Source organism: Tinamus guttatus, unplaced genomic scaffold (assembly GCF_059628265.1).
Source record: "Tinamus guttatus ecotype Peru unplaced genomic scaffold, ASM5962826v1 Tinamus_guttatus_pri_ptg000866l, whole genome shotgun sequence".
Classification (NCBI taxonomy): Eukaryota; Metazoa; Chordata; class Aves; order Tinamiformes; family Tinamidae; genus Tinamus; species Tinamus guttatus.
This window is the reverse complement of record NW_028289400.1, coordinates 894349-908674: the sequence shown is the minus strand read 5'-3', so window position 1 is coordinate 908674 and position 14326 is coordinate 894349. Positions and strand designations below refer to the sequence as shown.

At 66.4% G+C, this 14326-nt stretch overlaps 2 protein-coding genes across 2 annotated transcripts; one reads left to right on the top strand and one right to left on the bottom strand.

The window, feature by feature from the left end:
• The first annotated feature begins 2221 nt into the window (after nt 1–2221).
• On the top strand, nt 2222–7250 carry DBNL (drebrin like). The gene is made up of 14 exons (XM_088537856.1): nt 2222–2326; nt 3040–3095; nt 3185–3297; nt 4044–4118; nt 4215–4361; nt 4662–4739; nt 5048–5199; nt 5381–5435; nt 5626–5700; nt 5781–5889; nt 6119–6238; nt 6631–6737; nt 6912–7011; nt 7109–7250. Exons 1-14 carry the CDS (start codon nt 2244–2246, stop codon nt 7246–7248), a joined length of 1410 nt encoding a protein of 469 aa, XP_088393982.1. The 5' UTR covers nt 2222–2243; the 3' UTR covers nt 7249–7250.
• Nucleotides 7251–8902: 1652 nt separating this feature from the next.
• On the bottom strand, nt 8903–12403 carry LOC148591309 (macrophage-capping protein-like). The gene is made up of 9 exons (XM_088537776.1): nt 12350–12403; nt 12070–12242; nt 11544–11698; nt 10616–10783; nt 10387–10536; nt 10217–10309; nt 9296–9428; nt 9130–9218; nt 8903–8986 (listed from the first exon to the last, which is right to left on the bottom strand). The coding sequence occupies exons 1-9, from the start codon at nt 12370–12372 to the stop codon at nt 8921–8923; spliced, it is 1050 nt and encodes a 349-aa protein (XP_088393902.1). The 5' UTR covers nt 12373–12403; the 3' UTR covers nt 8903–8920.
• Nucleotides 12404–14326: the final 1923 nt, after the last annotated feature.

Sequence of the window (14326 nt, the reverse complement as noted above, 5' to 3'; positions counted from 1 at the left end):
TCAGATCTGGGGGCTCCTGTGGCACACGGGGGCACCCAGCCCATCCTGGGTGTCCTCATCCTACCTTGGGTGCCATCATCCTCTCTGGGTATCCCCATCCCATCAAGGTGTCCGTGTCCTCCTTTGGGTGCCCCCATCCCATCCGGGTGCCCTCCTCCTGCCTGAGTGTCCCCCCCAACCCCGTCCCACACCACACTGGGTCCCCAAGAGGGGCACCCAAAATGCCTTCCATGTCCCCCTGCTGCCTGGTGCAACCCGGCCTCACTCTGACCTGCTCCATCTGGAAAAAAATCCAACCAACCTCCCCCCCAAAAAGAGAAATTATTGGGAAAAAATGGGACATTCCCCCCTCCCCGCCCGTCCGCACCACAAAGCTCCCTCAGTGGCTTCGCCTCAGCCCTGGCATGAAAAGGCTTTTGTCACCTCGAAAGCGCTGGTGACCCGGTCCCCCCTGCCTGGGGACACTGGGGGGGGGCAGGGGGCAGCCGTGGGTTCCGGGGAGGGCGGCGCTCTCCCCCCTCCGCCTGCATGGGCAAAGACCCGACAGAACTCATTGCATGCGATGGGATGGGGGAAGGGGAATCGCCGGGGGCAGCTGGGGGGGTTGGTGACTACCTGTGAATGGCCCATTAGCCCAGGCCTGGGAGACCCCCGGGGCCATGCGGGGGCTGGCACTGCCAGCCTGCTCCAGCTACCCCAGCGGGGTTATTTTTTGGGGAAAAAAAAGCCACAAAAGGGGCTCAGCAGAGGCAGCTGCTGCCGCAGGGACCAAGCGGAGGGTGCCCCGGCGCACCCCGACACCCCCCGGCCGTGACGCTTGGGCTGTGCCATGTCACAACAGCGTGAGGCCTCAGCTCCCGCTCCGGGGCAGGGGGAACCTCTGCAGCCCCCGGGCTCCAGCAAAGCGAGGCCGAAGGAACTGGAGGATGTTTTGGGTTGGGGGAGGTCATTCCATCCTCCCCCCTCCCCGTTTTGGATCCCTCCCTTTATTACTCCGGAATAAATCTCAGCTCTTCTCCCTGGTTTTGGCCTCTGGCTCCAAAACAGAGAGGGGGGAGATGCATGAGGGGCAGCCGCAAATTAGGAATGTTAATTCTGTAGTTTTTCTCTTTCCTATTCTTTTTTTTCTTTCTTTCTTTTTTTGACAGTGAGGGGTGGGCGTGGGGGGGATGTACCTGTATTTTCCTGTTATCCAAGGGGAAAAATTAAACAATGCTCCGGATCCACGTCTATGGCACAGGAATGCTGGGACTTCCAGCAGGATGGAGCCAGCGGCAGACACAAATTAATAGAAATGAGGCAAAATGCTGCGATGCTGCAGAACCCCCAAATCCAGTCTAGGGGGTTTGCCCTGAAACCATCTTTTTTTTTTGGAGATGGATTTATGGAAAAAAAAAAGCGGGTTTTGGTGAGCTGCTGTGGTTGGGGCTCTGTGGGGCTGGGGAGGGTTTGGGAAGGTCTGAGGGTGCTTGGTAGGTGGCAGGTGTCCCCAGCGGGTGTTGGGTGTCCCTAAGGGGTGTCCCCAACAGTGCGGGGGTGTCCGGATGGGATCGGGGCATGAGTCCAGGATATGGGAATGTCCCCAGGGTCTGTGCTGAGACGGGGGGTCCCCAAGGCCACATTGAGATGCTGTCCCCAAGGCCATAGTAATGTCTCGGATGCCACACTGTTGCCTTCGAGGCCGCACTGGTGTCACCAAGGCCACAGATGTACATGAGGCCACACTGGGAAGGGTGTCCCCAAGGCCATGGCAGCGTCCCCAGAGCCACTCAATGTTCTCAAGGCCACAGTGGTGTCCCCAGGGCAATGTTGGTGCCACCAAGGCCACCCCACGACGGGTGTCCCCAAGGCCACAGCGGGGTTCCCGCGGCCTGGGGGCGTGGCCAGGGCAGAGGGGCGGGGCGAGACGCCCTGGGGCAGAAGGGGCGGGGCTAAACGATGGGGCGGGGCTGATCGGCAGGGGGCGTGGCCGAGACGGGGCGGACGCGCGGCGGGAGGGGGCGTGAGCGGTGGGCGGGGTTATGCGGGGGCGTGGTCGCGCGGGAGGGGCCTGGCCAGGCGGGAGGGGTAAGGGCGGGCAGGAGGGGCGTGGCTAGGAGCGAGGGGCGTGTCCAGGTGGGAGGGCGGGGCGCGGGCGGGAGGGGGCGTGTCCAGGCGCGCGGGGGGGCGTGTCCGGGCGCGGGGGGCGTGTCCGTGCGTGGGGCGCGGCGGCGGCGGGCGGGGGCGGAAGCGGCGGCGCTGCCATGGCGCTCAACCTCAGCAAGAACGGGCCGGCGCTGCAGGCGGCCTACGGGCGCGTGGTGGCGGCGGGCAGCGACACCGACTGGTGCGGGGATGTGGGGCCCGTGGGGGGATGTGGGGCCCGCGGGGGACGTGGGGGCCGCGGAAGGATGTGGGGCCCACGGGGCAATGGGGGAGTGTGGGGGCGTGGGGGGGGGATATAGGGAGCTATGGGGCCTATAGGATTGGGGGGGGGGCATAGGGTGAGTGTGTGGGGATATAGGGTGATGTGGGGCCTGTGGGGACGTCCCCATCATAGGGGGATGGGAAGTTGGAGGTGGGGGGGTGTCTAGAGGCATTTGGGGTCTAGGGGCACTGGGGGCGGTTCTAGGGGGCACTGGGGGGTCTAGGGGCATTGGAGGGTCTAGGGGCATTGAGGGGTCTAGGGGTACTGGGGGGCCTAGGGGCATTTGGGGTGTAGGGGCATTGGGAGGGTCTAGGGGCACTGGGGGGGGTCTAGGGCGCACTGGGGGGTCGAGGGGCACTGGGGGGGGGCTCGAGGGGCATTGGGGGGGTCTAGGGACATTGGAGGGTCTCGGGGCACTTGGGGGGGCAGTGCAAGGGGAGATGTGGGGCATACGGAGCTCCCCATAGCAGGGAGTGGAAGCTTGAGCATCCCTGGGACGGGGTGTAGGGGAGATCGGGGGTGCAGGGGGCACGGGGAGCATCACGTGGGGTCCCTATGGGGACGGGGGGCATCTGGGGTTCCCTGGCGGGGGTCCCCATCCCCTGCTGAGGCCGCCCCCGCCGCCGCCCTAGGGCCCTGTTCACCTACGAGGGCAACAGCAACGACCTGCGCGTGGCCGGCAGCGGAGGTGAGCGCGGCGGCGCGGCCCTTCCCCTCGCGGCGCTCCCCGCGGCGCCGCTCCGTCCTGAGCCGCCGCTCCGTCCTGTCGCGGCGCAGCCGGCGGCCTCGCCGAGATGGTGGAGGAGCTCAACAGCGGCAAGGTGATGTACGCCTTCTGCAGGGTCACCGACCCCAACTCCGGCCTGCCCAAATACGTCCTCGTCAACTGGGTGAGCGCCCGCGCGCGTCCCCCGCGTCGCGGCGTTGGGGCGCGCCGCGTCGGCCGCCGCGCGGTGATGGGGGTGCCTGGAGGACCCAAAGGAACCCGACGGAGCCCTATGGAACGGGTTGAGGGAGATGTATAGAATCATAGAATGCTTAGGGTTGGAAGGGACCTCTAGAGATCATCTAGTCCAACCCCTGCAGACGCAGGGTCACCTAGAGCACGTGGCACAGGGCTGCGTCCAAGGGGGTTTGAAGATCTCCAGAGAAGGAGACTCCACAACCTCTCTGGGCAGCCTGTTCCAGGGCTCTGGCACCCTCACTGTTAAAAAATTTTTCCTTAAGTTCCTATGGAACTTTTGGTGCTTCAGTTTGTGGCCATTACCTCTAGTCCTATCAGTGGCCACCGCTGAAAAGAGACCAGCCCCATCCTCCTCACTGCCTCCCTTGAGGTACCTCTAGACACTGCTCAGGTCCCTCTCAGCCTTCTCTTCTCCAGCTGAACAGGCCCAGCTCCCTCAGCCTCTCCTCATAGGGCAGATGTTCCAGGCCCCTGATCTCCTTGTGTATGGAGAACCGCGGGAGGTGGCGAGTCCCAGGGTTGGAGCCCGCGCATCCTTGTGTCCTGGCATCGCCCCAAGCCCCTCGCCGTGGTGCACGGGGTGGTGATTGTCCCTCAGACCCAGCTCGAGGCGTCCAGGATGGGACTCGAGGGGCTTTGGGGTGAGGGGGTCCCGCCGGTGGCTCTTTGCAGACGGGTGAAGGCGTCAACGACGTGCGGAAAGGAGCCTGCGCCAACCACGTCAGCACCGTGGCCAACTTCTTGAAGGTCTGTGCCCCTTCCCGCGCCGGGGCGGCCGGGACGCGCGCGTGGGGCCGGCGGCCTCCGGAGCGACGTCCCCTCCGCGGCTGTCCCCGTGCCCAGGGCGCGCACGTCACCATAAACGCTCGTGCCGAGGAGGATGTGGAGCCGGAGCTCATCATGGAGAAGGTGGCCAAGGCCTCGGGGGCCAACTACAACTTCCACAAGGAAAGCAGCAGGTTCCAGGACTCGGGCCCTCAGGCCCCGGTGGTGAGTTGGATTCCCGGGAGCTTTCCCGGGCTCCCTGCTGTGGTCCTGGCCCCACGGTGACGGAGCAGAAAGGTCCCCGTGGGCTTTGGGGTAGCACATTGACCTGCTTGTTGACCAAATCTCAGGATTCCTCCTCAAACATGGAGCTACCAGGGATTCTGGCACCTTCCTTTCTGTCCATATGGAAATATTTTTGGGAAGGCGCTTTCTTTTTAACACAAACGCAGCAAAGAAATGATGTTTTGTGAAACGATCCCCAGCAGCGAAGGCTCTGGCACATCCTCCTCTACCTCCCTGCAGGGCTCCGTCTACCAGAAGACGAACGCGATGTCCGAGATCAAGAGAGTCAATAAGGACAATTTCTGGGCCAAGGCGGAGGTGAGTGGCCCTGGGCTCTCCTGGCTCGGTGCCCAGTGCCTCCGGCTCCTGGGAACCAGGAGCAGCGTTAAAAACCCAACGGGAACCTGCCGAAAGCCACTTCCCCTCCCGGGCCGAGCTCCGGGCGGTTTCGGATCCCCCGCGCGGCTGGGCCGGAGCCCCCGTTCCGGCTTTCCGGGGTGCCTTTGTGGTGGGGGGTGATGTTTCTTGGGAAGAGAAGCTGCGTTTTGGGGGGGTCGGGTGAGGTTTAGGGGAATTTGGGCCTCTCTGAGCATTCAAACTGTGACTCGGTGCTCGGCTTCGTGCAGAAAGACGAGGAAAACCGGCGGCTGGAGGAGAAGAGGCGGGCGGAGGAGGAGCGGCAGCGGCTGGAGCGGGAGCGCCGCGAGCGGGAGCTGCGGGAGGCGGCCGGGCGCGAGCAGCGCTTCCAGGCCCGATCCAACGAGATCGAGGCGCAGAAGTGAGGCTGGCGCTCCGGGACGCCTTGGGAAGGGGCCCTTCCTTCCTTCTTCTCCCAGTGGGAACGGGCACTGCCTCCCTGTTCGGAGATGGGACGGATGGGGATGATCAGGCCAACCCTGGGTGCTCCCCTGTCCTCACACGGCCTTTCCCAAACCTCGTTCTCCCTTTGGTCACCCCAGGAGATTCCAGCAGCAGCAGGAAGCAGAGAGCAGGGACAAGGAGCAGCAGCAGTGGGTGAGCGTCGCCGGTGTCCCCATGGCCGATGTCCCTTTTGGCCTGTCCCCTGCAATGGAGAGCGGCCGAGACCCCCGCGGAGGGGCTTCCGCGTCCCCCGGCTCTTGTCCCACTGTCCCTGTCCCTCGTCCCCGATTCCCTGGGAAATGGCGGCGGCGGCGGCCGTGACGGCCCCGCTCCCGTGCCGCAGAAGGAGCAGGCGGAGGAGTACGAGGCCAGGCAGCGGAAGGGCGTCCGGAGGAGCGAGTCGGTGGAGAAAGCCCAGGTGGGGCGCGGGGCCGCGGCGCCGGAGCTGGGCCGCGCATCCCGGCGCCGCTCGGCTCCGTCCGGCTGCTCCTCCCGCAGGAGGCCGCCTCGCTCATCGCGCAGAGGGCCGTGAACCCCCGGGACATCTTCAGGCAGCGGGAACGGTCGCTGCCCGCGGACGCGGCGGCGGCGGCGGCCTCGCAGCCGGGTAGGAATCGGCACGCGCGTTTGGGACGCAGGAGGCTCTGCTGGGGTTTGGCAGCTTTCTGCCTTTGAAGTGTGGAGGTTTCACATGAGGAGGATGCAAAAAGGGAAAAAAAAATAGAGGGAAAAATAATCTCCAGGCTTGAATGGGAACAGGCATCCGTGTCCGACGGTGCTGGCACCGATGTTCGGCCGGAGCCGAGAGCCGACGCGGCCGTTCTGACTCCCCCCAGGCAAACTGCGCAGCCCCTTCCTGCAGAAGGAGCCCGCGGGGCCCCCGGCCTCCGCCGCGGCCGCCGTCACCCATCCCGGTGCTCGGGAGACGCCGCCGGACTCTCCGGGAGCCGCCTCAGGTGGGAACCCGCTCCGGGCCCGGAGCCTCGACGCTCCGGCCTGGAGCTTTCCCGAATGTCCCGCGGAGAAGGGGGGAGCTCGGAGCCTCGGCCTGCAGCCGCCGCTAGATGCTGCTCTTGTCCGGAGGCTCCGGGAGGGACAGGGGACAGAGCCAAGAGTTTTCCACGTGCTTGGGACACTGGGAGCGCTGCTTGGCAGGGCAGACCTCACTTGGGCTTGGCCTGTTCCCTATCCCTGCTGGGGATCCCGGCGCTCCCCTCCGTCTGTTTTATCCGTCCCCAAGTCCCTCTGTGGGTGGCCCCGTCCCCTCCGCAGGGACACCCGGGGGCTCGTGTGCCCCTGGTCCCGGTGACCGCGTGGTCCCGGTGCGAGGCCGCGCGTGTCTCCGCAGGCCGCGACGGCGGCTCCGGTTCCGACCCGCCGCTGGCGCCCGCGCAGGAGCCCGACGCGTACGAGGAGCCACCTGACCACGGTGCCATCTACGAGGAGCCTCCCCAGGTGGGTGACGGGGGGACGCAGCCTCCCCGCGGATTCTCTAGTGTCTCGTATGGGGCTCGTGCCACTCGTGCCACCCTCCTCCCCGGGCCGTGGGCGCCGCTCCGATTCATCCCCCCGTTTCTCGGGGACGGAGCGAGCCAAGCGGGGAGGCCCGATGCCCTCTCCCTCCTCCAGGCGCCCGCGGACGATGCCCAATACGGCTACGGCGCCGAGTACCAGCAGGACCTGGCGGGCAAGGGGCTGTGCGCCCGCGCGCTCTACGACTACCAAGCCGGTAAGAGCCGGGATTGCAGGGAAAACCGGACCCGGGAGGGGGGTCCGGGCCAGCTCGGGACCCCCTCTCCGTCCTCCCTCGCTCCGTGCCCGCGCAGCCGACGACACGGAGATCTCCTTCGACCCGGAGAACCTCATCACCAACATCGAGATGATTGACGAGGGCTGGTGGCGCGGCTACGGCCCCGACGGCCACTTCGGCATGTTCCCCGCCAACTACGTGGAGCTCATCGAGTAACGGGGCACTCGCCCCCCAGCCCACCCTTCAACCAATGTGTGGCTTTTCCCATTTTTCCTCTTTTTTCCTTTTTTCCCCTTTTTTTGCCCCTTCATTCTTTTCTTTATTCCCCTATTTTTCCCCCTTTTTTCCCTGTATTTCCTTCCCCTTTAAGTGCCATCGTGCCGGTCCCCGGCACCGGGACTGCCCCCGGCTGCTGCTCTCCCCTCTGAGCCACCTCGGAGCCCCCGGGGGGGGGTCCCTGCCCTTGGCCCCCCCCAGGGCAGCCCCCAATCCCCCCTCTATTCCCCGACCCGGGGCCTCCTTCCCTTCTCTCTCTGCAGGGGCTTTCTGGGGCTTTTCCCCCCAAAACGGGGGCTTTGCTTGGGGCAAGCGTTTGGGGAGGGGGTTGATTCTATTTTATTATTATTATGTTTTAACGGGAGCCTCCGGGTGGGGGATCCCGCCGTCGCCCCAACGTCACTGTGAACGCGGAGGAGCCCGGTGCCGCCCTCGGCGGCCCCCAGCCTCGACGCCGCTTTAGAAATAGGAAGAAATCATGAGTTTTTGGCTTTCTGTTTCGCCTCCGGGCCTCTTCCTTCCGCTCCGCTCGCTCCGGCGCCTCCGCTTCCCGCGGGAACCTCACCCGGAAACAATAAAACCCGGGGCTTTTCCGTCCCGCGCCAGCCCGGCCCCCTGCGCCCTGGGCCTTCCCTCTTCCTGCCTTTAGTGTATATATATCTATACATCTATATCTAGATATGTATACACTATATATACACACACACATTTTAATTTTCTTCCTGTTTTACCAAAAACGCTGCTCCTGCTCCGGCCTTCCCTCTGGGCTGGGCAAAGTCAGGGCATTTTTGGCTCCAGCTGGGAGCCACCAAGGGCTGGGGGGTCCCAGGCCCCTTCTTGTCGTTGTGCCCATCTTGTCCCCATGGGCTTCGTGTCCCCGTGTCCCCAGGGCGGCAGCGGATCCGGAGCAGCGAGATGGGGGATGTGGGAGCGTTTCTTTATTTGCTGGGATGTGGGATGAGGGCGGCGGGGGATGTGAGCAGGGCAGGGGCCCAGGGAGGGTTTGGGGACATGGCGGTGGCAGGGGCTGGGTATGGCATGGGCACAATGGGGACACGGACATGGCGCAAGCGTGGAGGTGACAGGGACATGGTCTGAGCATGGAGCTGGGGTGGCGGGAGCAGGGGGATGGCATGAGGATGACGGGCATGGAGGTGACATGGGCACAGAGGTTACGTGGGCACGGGGGTGGCATGTGCATGGGGTGATGGTATGGAGGTGACATGGGCACAGGTGCCACGGGAGTGACATGAGCATGGAGGTGACATGGGCATGGGGGTGATGGCATGGAGGTGACATGGGCAGAGAGGCAGCACGGGAGTGACATGAGCATGGAGGTGACATGGGCACAGGTGGCACGGGAGTGACATGAGCATGGAAGTGACATGGGCATGGGGGTGATGGGCAGGGGGGTGATGGCATGGAGGTGGCACGGGGTGACATGGGCACAGAGGGGACACGGGCATGGGGGTGACGGGCACGGGGGTGACATGAGCATGGAGGTGACGGGCACGGAGGGGACTGGGGCTTGCAGCCGATGCCACTGTGAGCAGGGGTGGCTCCGTCCCCCTCGTGCGGGTGGCCGGTCCCCACGGTGCCGGTGGCCGGTCCCTCACTGCCAGCCACTGAAGAACTGCTTGAAGAGGGGGCTCTCGCGGCCCTGGGGCAGGATCTCCACCTGCGGTGGCCGCGGGTGACGGCTCCGCCGGGGACCCCGTGGGTGACGGGGCCACCGGGGACCCCACGGGTGACAGGGGCACTGGGGACCCCGCAGGTGACGGGGCCACCGGGGACCCCACGGGCGCCCGGCCCTGCACCCACCTGCGTGCGGGGCGAGTGGCCCATGCGGGCGATGACCTCCTCGGCCACCCGCAGGGCCGCCTGGCGCTCCTGCTCGTTGGCCTTGCGCCCTGCGGGGGAGATGGCGGCGCTGGGCCCGGGGACACCCTGCGGTGTCCCCTGTCCCCGTCCCTTGCCGCGGTGGCACCTTTCCACACGTAGATCTTGCCGCAGGCGCCGTTGTCCAGCACGAAGCAGTCGTCGGCGCAGAGCAGGGACTGGCTGAAGGGGCTGCTGGCGGCCACCTGGGTCAGGTCCATGCGCCCCGTGGCGTCCGACACCTACCCGTGGCCACAGTGTCACCATGGGGTGTCCCCCAGCTTGGTGGCCTCTCTGGGCGCCATGGCAGTGTCCCATGACTGTGCCCTGGCCAGGGCCACCACAGCATCCCCTGGCCGTGCCCAGCCCCATGTCCCCCCCCAGGGCCACCATGGCACCCCCCCAGCTGTGCCCAGCCCCATGTCCCCTCCAAGGCCACCATGGCACCCCCCGAGCTGTGCCCAGCCCCATGTCCCCTCCAGGGCCACCATGGCACTCCCCAGCCGTGCCCAGCCCCATGTCCCCCCCAGGGCCACCATGGTGCTCCCCAGGTGTGCCCAGCCCCATGTCCCCTCCAGGGCCACCATGGTGCTCCCCAGGTGTGCCCAGCTCCATGTCCCCTCCAGGGCCACCATGGTGCTCCCCAGCTGTGCCCAGCTCCATGTCCCCCCCAGGGCCACCGTGGTGCCCCCCAGCCGTGCCCAGCCCCATGTCCCCTCCAGGGCCACCATGGTGCTCCCAGGCTGTGCCCAGCCCCATGTCCCCTCCAGGGCCACCATGGCAGCCTCCCAGCTGTGCCCAGCCCCATGTCCCCCCCAGGGCCACCATGGCACCCCTCCAGCTGTGCCCAGCTCTGTGTCCCCCCCAGGGCCACCATGGTGCTCCCCAGGTGTGCCCAGCCCCATGTCCCCTCCAGGGCCACCATGGCGCCCCCCAGCCGTGCCCAGCCCCATGTCCCCTCCAGGGCCACCATGGCACCCTCCCAGGTGTGCCCAGCCCCATGTCCCCCCCAGGGCCACCAACTCCTGGCCTTGTAGAGGACAGCGGCCGCCGCGTTCCTCTGGTCGGCCGTGATGTCCTCCTCGGGGCTGCCCTCCTGCAAGGCCGGCTTGGGACCCAGCACCTGGAGGGCCAGAAGAACAGGGACAGCCTCAAGCCACCGAGGCCAGTGCAGGGGGACACCTGGGTGCGCCCGGTCACCTGCAGCATCTCAGGGGGCTCCTCGCCGTCAGCCACCACCTCCACGCGGGCCTTGCCGCGCCGCTCGCTGTCCCGGATGGCGGTGGCCAAATCCTGCGCCTTGTTGCGCTCCAGCACATTGGCCTTGGCCCCGCACCACACTAGGATGCTCTGGGGAAGGCAGAGAGGCAGCAGCGTCACTGAGGTGGCCCGGCCTGGCTTGTCCCTGTGCCACCGGCCCCGCTCCCACCTGGCCCAGGTCGAGGATGAAGCAGTCGCCCGTGTTGAAGCTGGCCCAGCTGAGGTCCCGCTCGGTGGCCCGGATGGTCCTCCTGCCCTTCACCTGGTAGAGGCGGTGCCTGGCGCCCGGGGCGGTGGCCGGGTGCACGGTCCTGAACGCCGAGGCCACGCCGCCCTCCTGGGGACATGGCAGGGTGCTGAGCGCCCTGGCAGCAAGGCTGAGCACCCAGCAGCGATGCAGAGCACCCAAGGGGGATGCAGAGCACCCAAGGGGAATGCTGAGCACCCATCGAGGATGCTGAGCACCCAAGGGGGATGCTGAGCACCCAAGGGGGATGCAGAGCACCCATCGAGGACGCTGAGCACCCAGTAGAGGTGCAGAGCACCCATAGAAGATGCTGAGCACCCAGTGGGGATACTGAGCACCTAGTGAGGATGCAGAGCACCCAGCAGTGATGCAGAGCACCCACTGAGGATGCTGAGCATCCAAGGGGAATGCTGAGTGCCTAGTGGGGATGCTGAGCACCCAAGGGGCATGCAGAGCACCCATTGAGGATGCTGAGCATCTAGTGGAGATGCTGAGCACCCAGTGGGGAAGCAGAGCACCCATCGAGGATGCTGAGCATCTAGTGGGGAAGCAGAACACCCACTGAGGATGCAGAGCACTCAAGGGGAATGCTGAGCACCTAGTGGGGATGCTGAGCACCCAAGGGGGATGCTGAGCACCCACTGAGGATGCTGAGCACCCACTGAGGATGCTGAGCACCCGAAGGCATGCTGAGCACCCATGAGGATGAAAAGCACCCTCCAGGCAGGCTACGGATGCTGGACACCCAGCAGGGATGTTGAGCTCCCAGTGTGGGTGCTAAGCACCCAGCGAGGCTTCCAGGCACCCGGTGGGGCTCCTCAGCACCCACAAGGCTGCCGGGCGCCCGTACCTGGTACTGGACGCCGTGCGGAAAGTACTCCATGAAGGTGTCGGACTCGTTGCCCTGCACCTCGCGGTGCTGCACGGGGCGCTCGCCCAGCAGCGCGTTGAGCTGGGTGGAGAGCAGGGCACAGGCGCCCTGCTCATCCCGCGACGAGTCCCGCCCTGGGGGGACAGCGGCCCCTGAGCGTGCCGTGCCGTGCCGTGCCATGCCATGCCATGTAGCACTGCACTGTGACATGCAGTGCCATGCCATGCCATGCCGCACTATGCTGTGACATGCAGCACTATGCTGTGACATCCCATGCCGTGACATGTAGCACAATGCCGTGCCGTGCCATGCCATGCAGCACTATGCTGTGACATGCAGCACTATGCCGTGACATGCCATGCAGCACCATGCCGTGACATGCAATGCCATGCCATGCCATGCAGCACTATGCTGTGACATGCAGCACTGCGACATGCAGCGCCATGCCATGCCATGCAGCACTATGCAGCGCCATGCCGTGCCATGCCGTGCCACCGCGGCTCACCGATCCAGAGGTGCAGGTGGGCTCGCTCCTCGGGGCCGTTGTGCAGCACCAGGTAGGCGTCCCCCGAGCAGAAGACGCCGGCGGTGGCCTCGGGCACGGCCACGGGCCGCAGCTTCTCCACCCGCCACACGTGCAGGCCGGGCTGGGTGGCCTCGGGGCCGAAGGGGGAGCCGCTGCGGGGACGGTGGCCGTGAACCGGGGGTGGTGGTGACACGGGGGTGGGGGACATGGCACCAAGGCAATGGTGGCAGTGGGGACATGGTGGTGGGGGGGATGGTACCTTTTGGGCAATGATGTATACATGGTGGGTAGAGGTGGCTTGGTGGGGACGGACGCTCCGATGGACACTCCAGAGGGTGGATGGATGCTCTGCAGGACAGACAGCCACCCTGCTGAATAGATAGACCCTCAGTGGATAGAGGGACACCCTGAAGGTCAGACGGACACTCTGTTGGGCCCCCTGACAGACAGACAGACTCCCTAGTGGATGGGCAGACACCCCTACGGACACCCTGAAGGACAGAGGGACAGGCCAACAGACACCCCCACAGAGAGACAGACACCCTGACAGACAACTTGAGAGTCAGACGGACACTTGGATGGATACAGAGACACCTCATGGGATAGATGGAGACCCTGACGGTTAGACGGACACCCCGAGGGTAGTTGGACACCTGACAGACACCCTGATGGACAGACAGACACCCTGCCAGACAGACGGACCCCCAACAGGTAGAGGGGATGCCCCGACGGCTGGAGGGGACATCCCGACAGACAGACAGACAGACAGACAGGCACCTCGACAGACAGACAGACAGACAGACAGGCGTCCCGACAGGCGCATGGACGGACGGACAGACGGACCCCCCTGCCCCCCCACAGGTAGCCCGACCCCCTCCCCCCCCCCCCCACGACGGGCGGACAGACAGACCCCCCCGCCCGAGAAGCAGCCACCTGCGCGGACGGACACACGGACACGGCGACGGCGACACCGGCCGGGGCGGCCCCTGCGCGGAACCGGGCGGCGGCGCCGGGCCGGGCGGGGCAGGAAGGGGCGGGGGGGCCGGGGGGGAGCCCGGGGGGGCGGGGCGAGGAGGGGGAGGGGGCGATTATACTGGGAGGGGGGTCTGGGGGGGGGGGGGTCCGGGGAAGCAGTTGTGGGGGGGCTATGGCGTGGGTGGGTGGGGGGCTAGTGGGGTGCTCTGCGAGGGGGGTGCACTGGGGTGCTGTTCTGGGGGGGACCGCACGATGGGGGTCCCGCTCTGGGGGGCTCTATGGGGTGGCTGCCCTTGGGGGGGCTGTATGGCGGGTGGGGGGTGCTGGCTGGGGGGTGGCGTGGGGCGCCTGGGCCCCTTCCCGTCTCGTTTCCGCCCGGGCCCGCGGAAGCGGCCGCAGCGTTGCTGGGAGGTGACTCACGGCGCGCGGGCGCCTCATCCGTGTCACGAGCGCGGGGGGCCTGAGGCCAGCCCGGCCACGTGGCCCCCAGCCGCCCGCCAGCCGCTCCCGGGGAGCCTGCGGGACCCCTCCGGCTGCTCCGGGATACCGGGGCCTTGCGGGGGGTGGTTTGGAGCTGCCCGGGCCCTGCTGTGGATTTGTCCAGGTTCCAAAAGGGGAAAAGCAGTTTTATTGCTGGGATAGGGGTGAATCCCCCCGGCACCCGTGGGGGCTGCACCCTGGGGTGCTGCAGGGGCCATGCAAGTGTGTCCCCTGTGCAGGGCGTGCGCAGGGGCTCCCATGTGCAGCCTGCACACTACGGGCATGCAAGTGGTCCCGAGTGCCACGAGCGGGCAAGGCCTTTGTGCGCAGTGTGGGTTTATCCCGGGGCATCCCAGGTGCATCCCGGATGCAGTGCGCGTGCATCCTGGGTGCATCCCAGTTGCATCCTGGGTGCAGTGCGCGTGCATCCTGGATGCATTCTGGATGCAGGGCGAGTGCATCCCAGTTCTATCCCAGGTGCATTCCAGTTGCATCCCGGGTGCAGTGCGCATGCATCCTGGGCGCATCCCGGTTCCATCCCGGGTGCATCCCGGGCGCATCCCAGGTGCAGTGCGGGTGCAGCCAGAGCACCTACTGTGCGCATCCCATTTTGGTCCCTGTCAGGGGTGTCTCCCTGGTGCAGGGGGGGCCCCGCAGAGCCGGTCCCGGGTGCCGGTTCGCACGCAGCGCCGGTGCCATCCAGTGTCGTTCGCGTCGCCGTCCCCACGCGGGGCCGGAGCCGCCCCCGCGCCCCGCCCCGTCCCGCCCCGCGCCCCCCGTC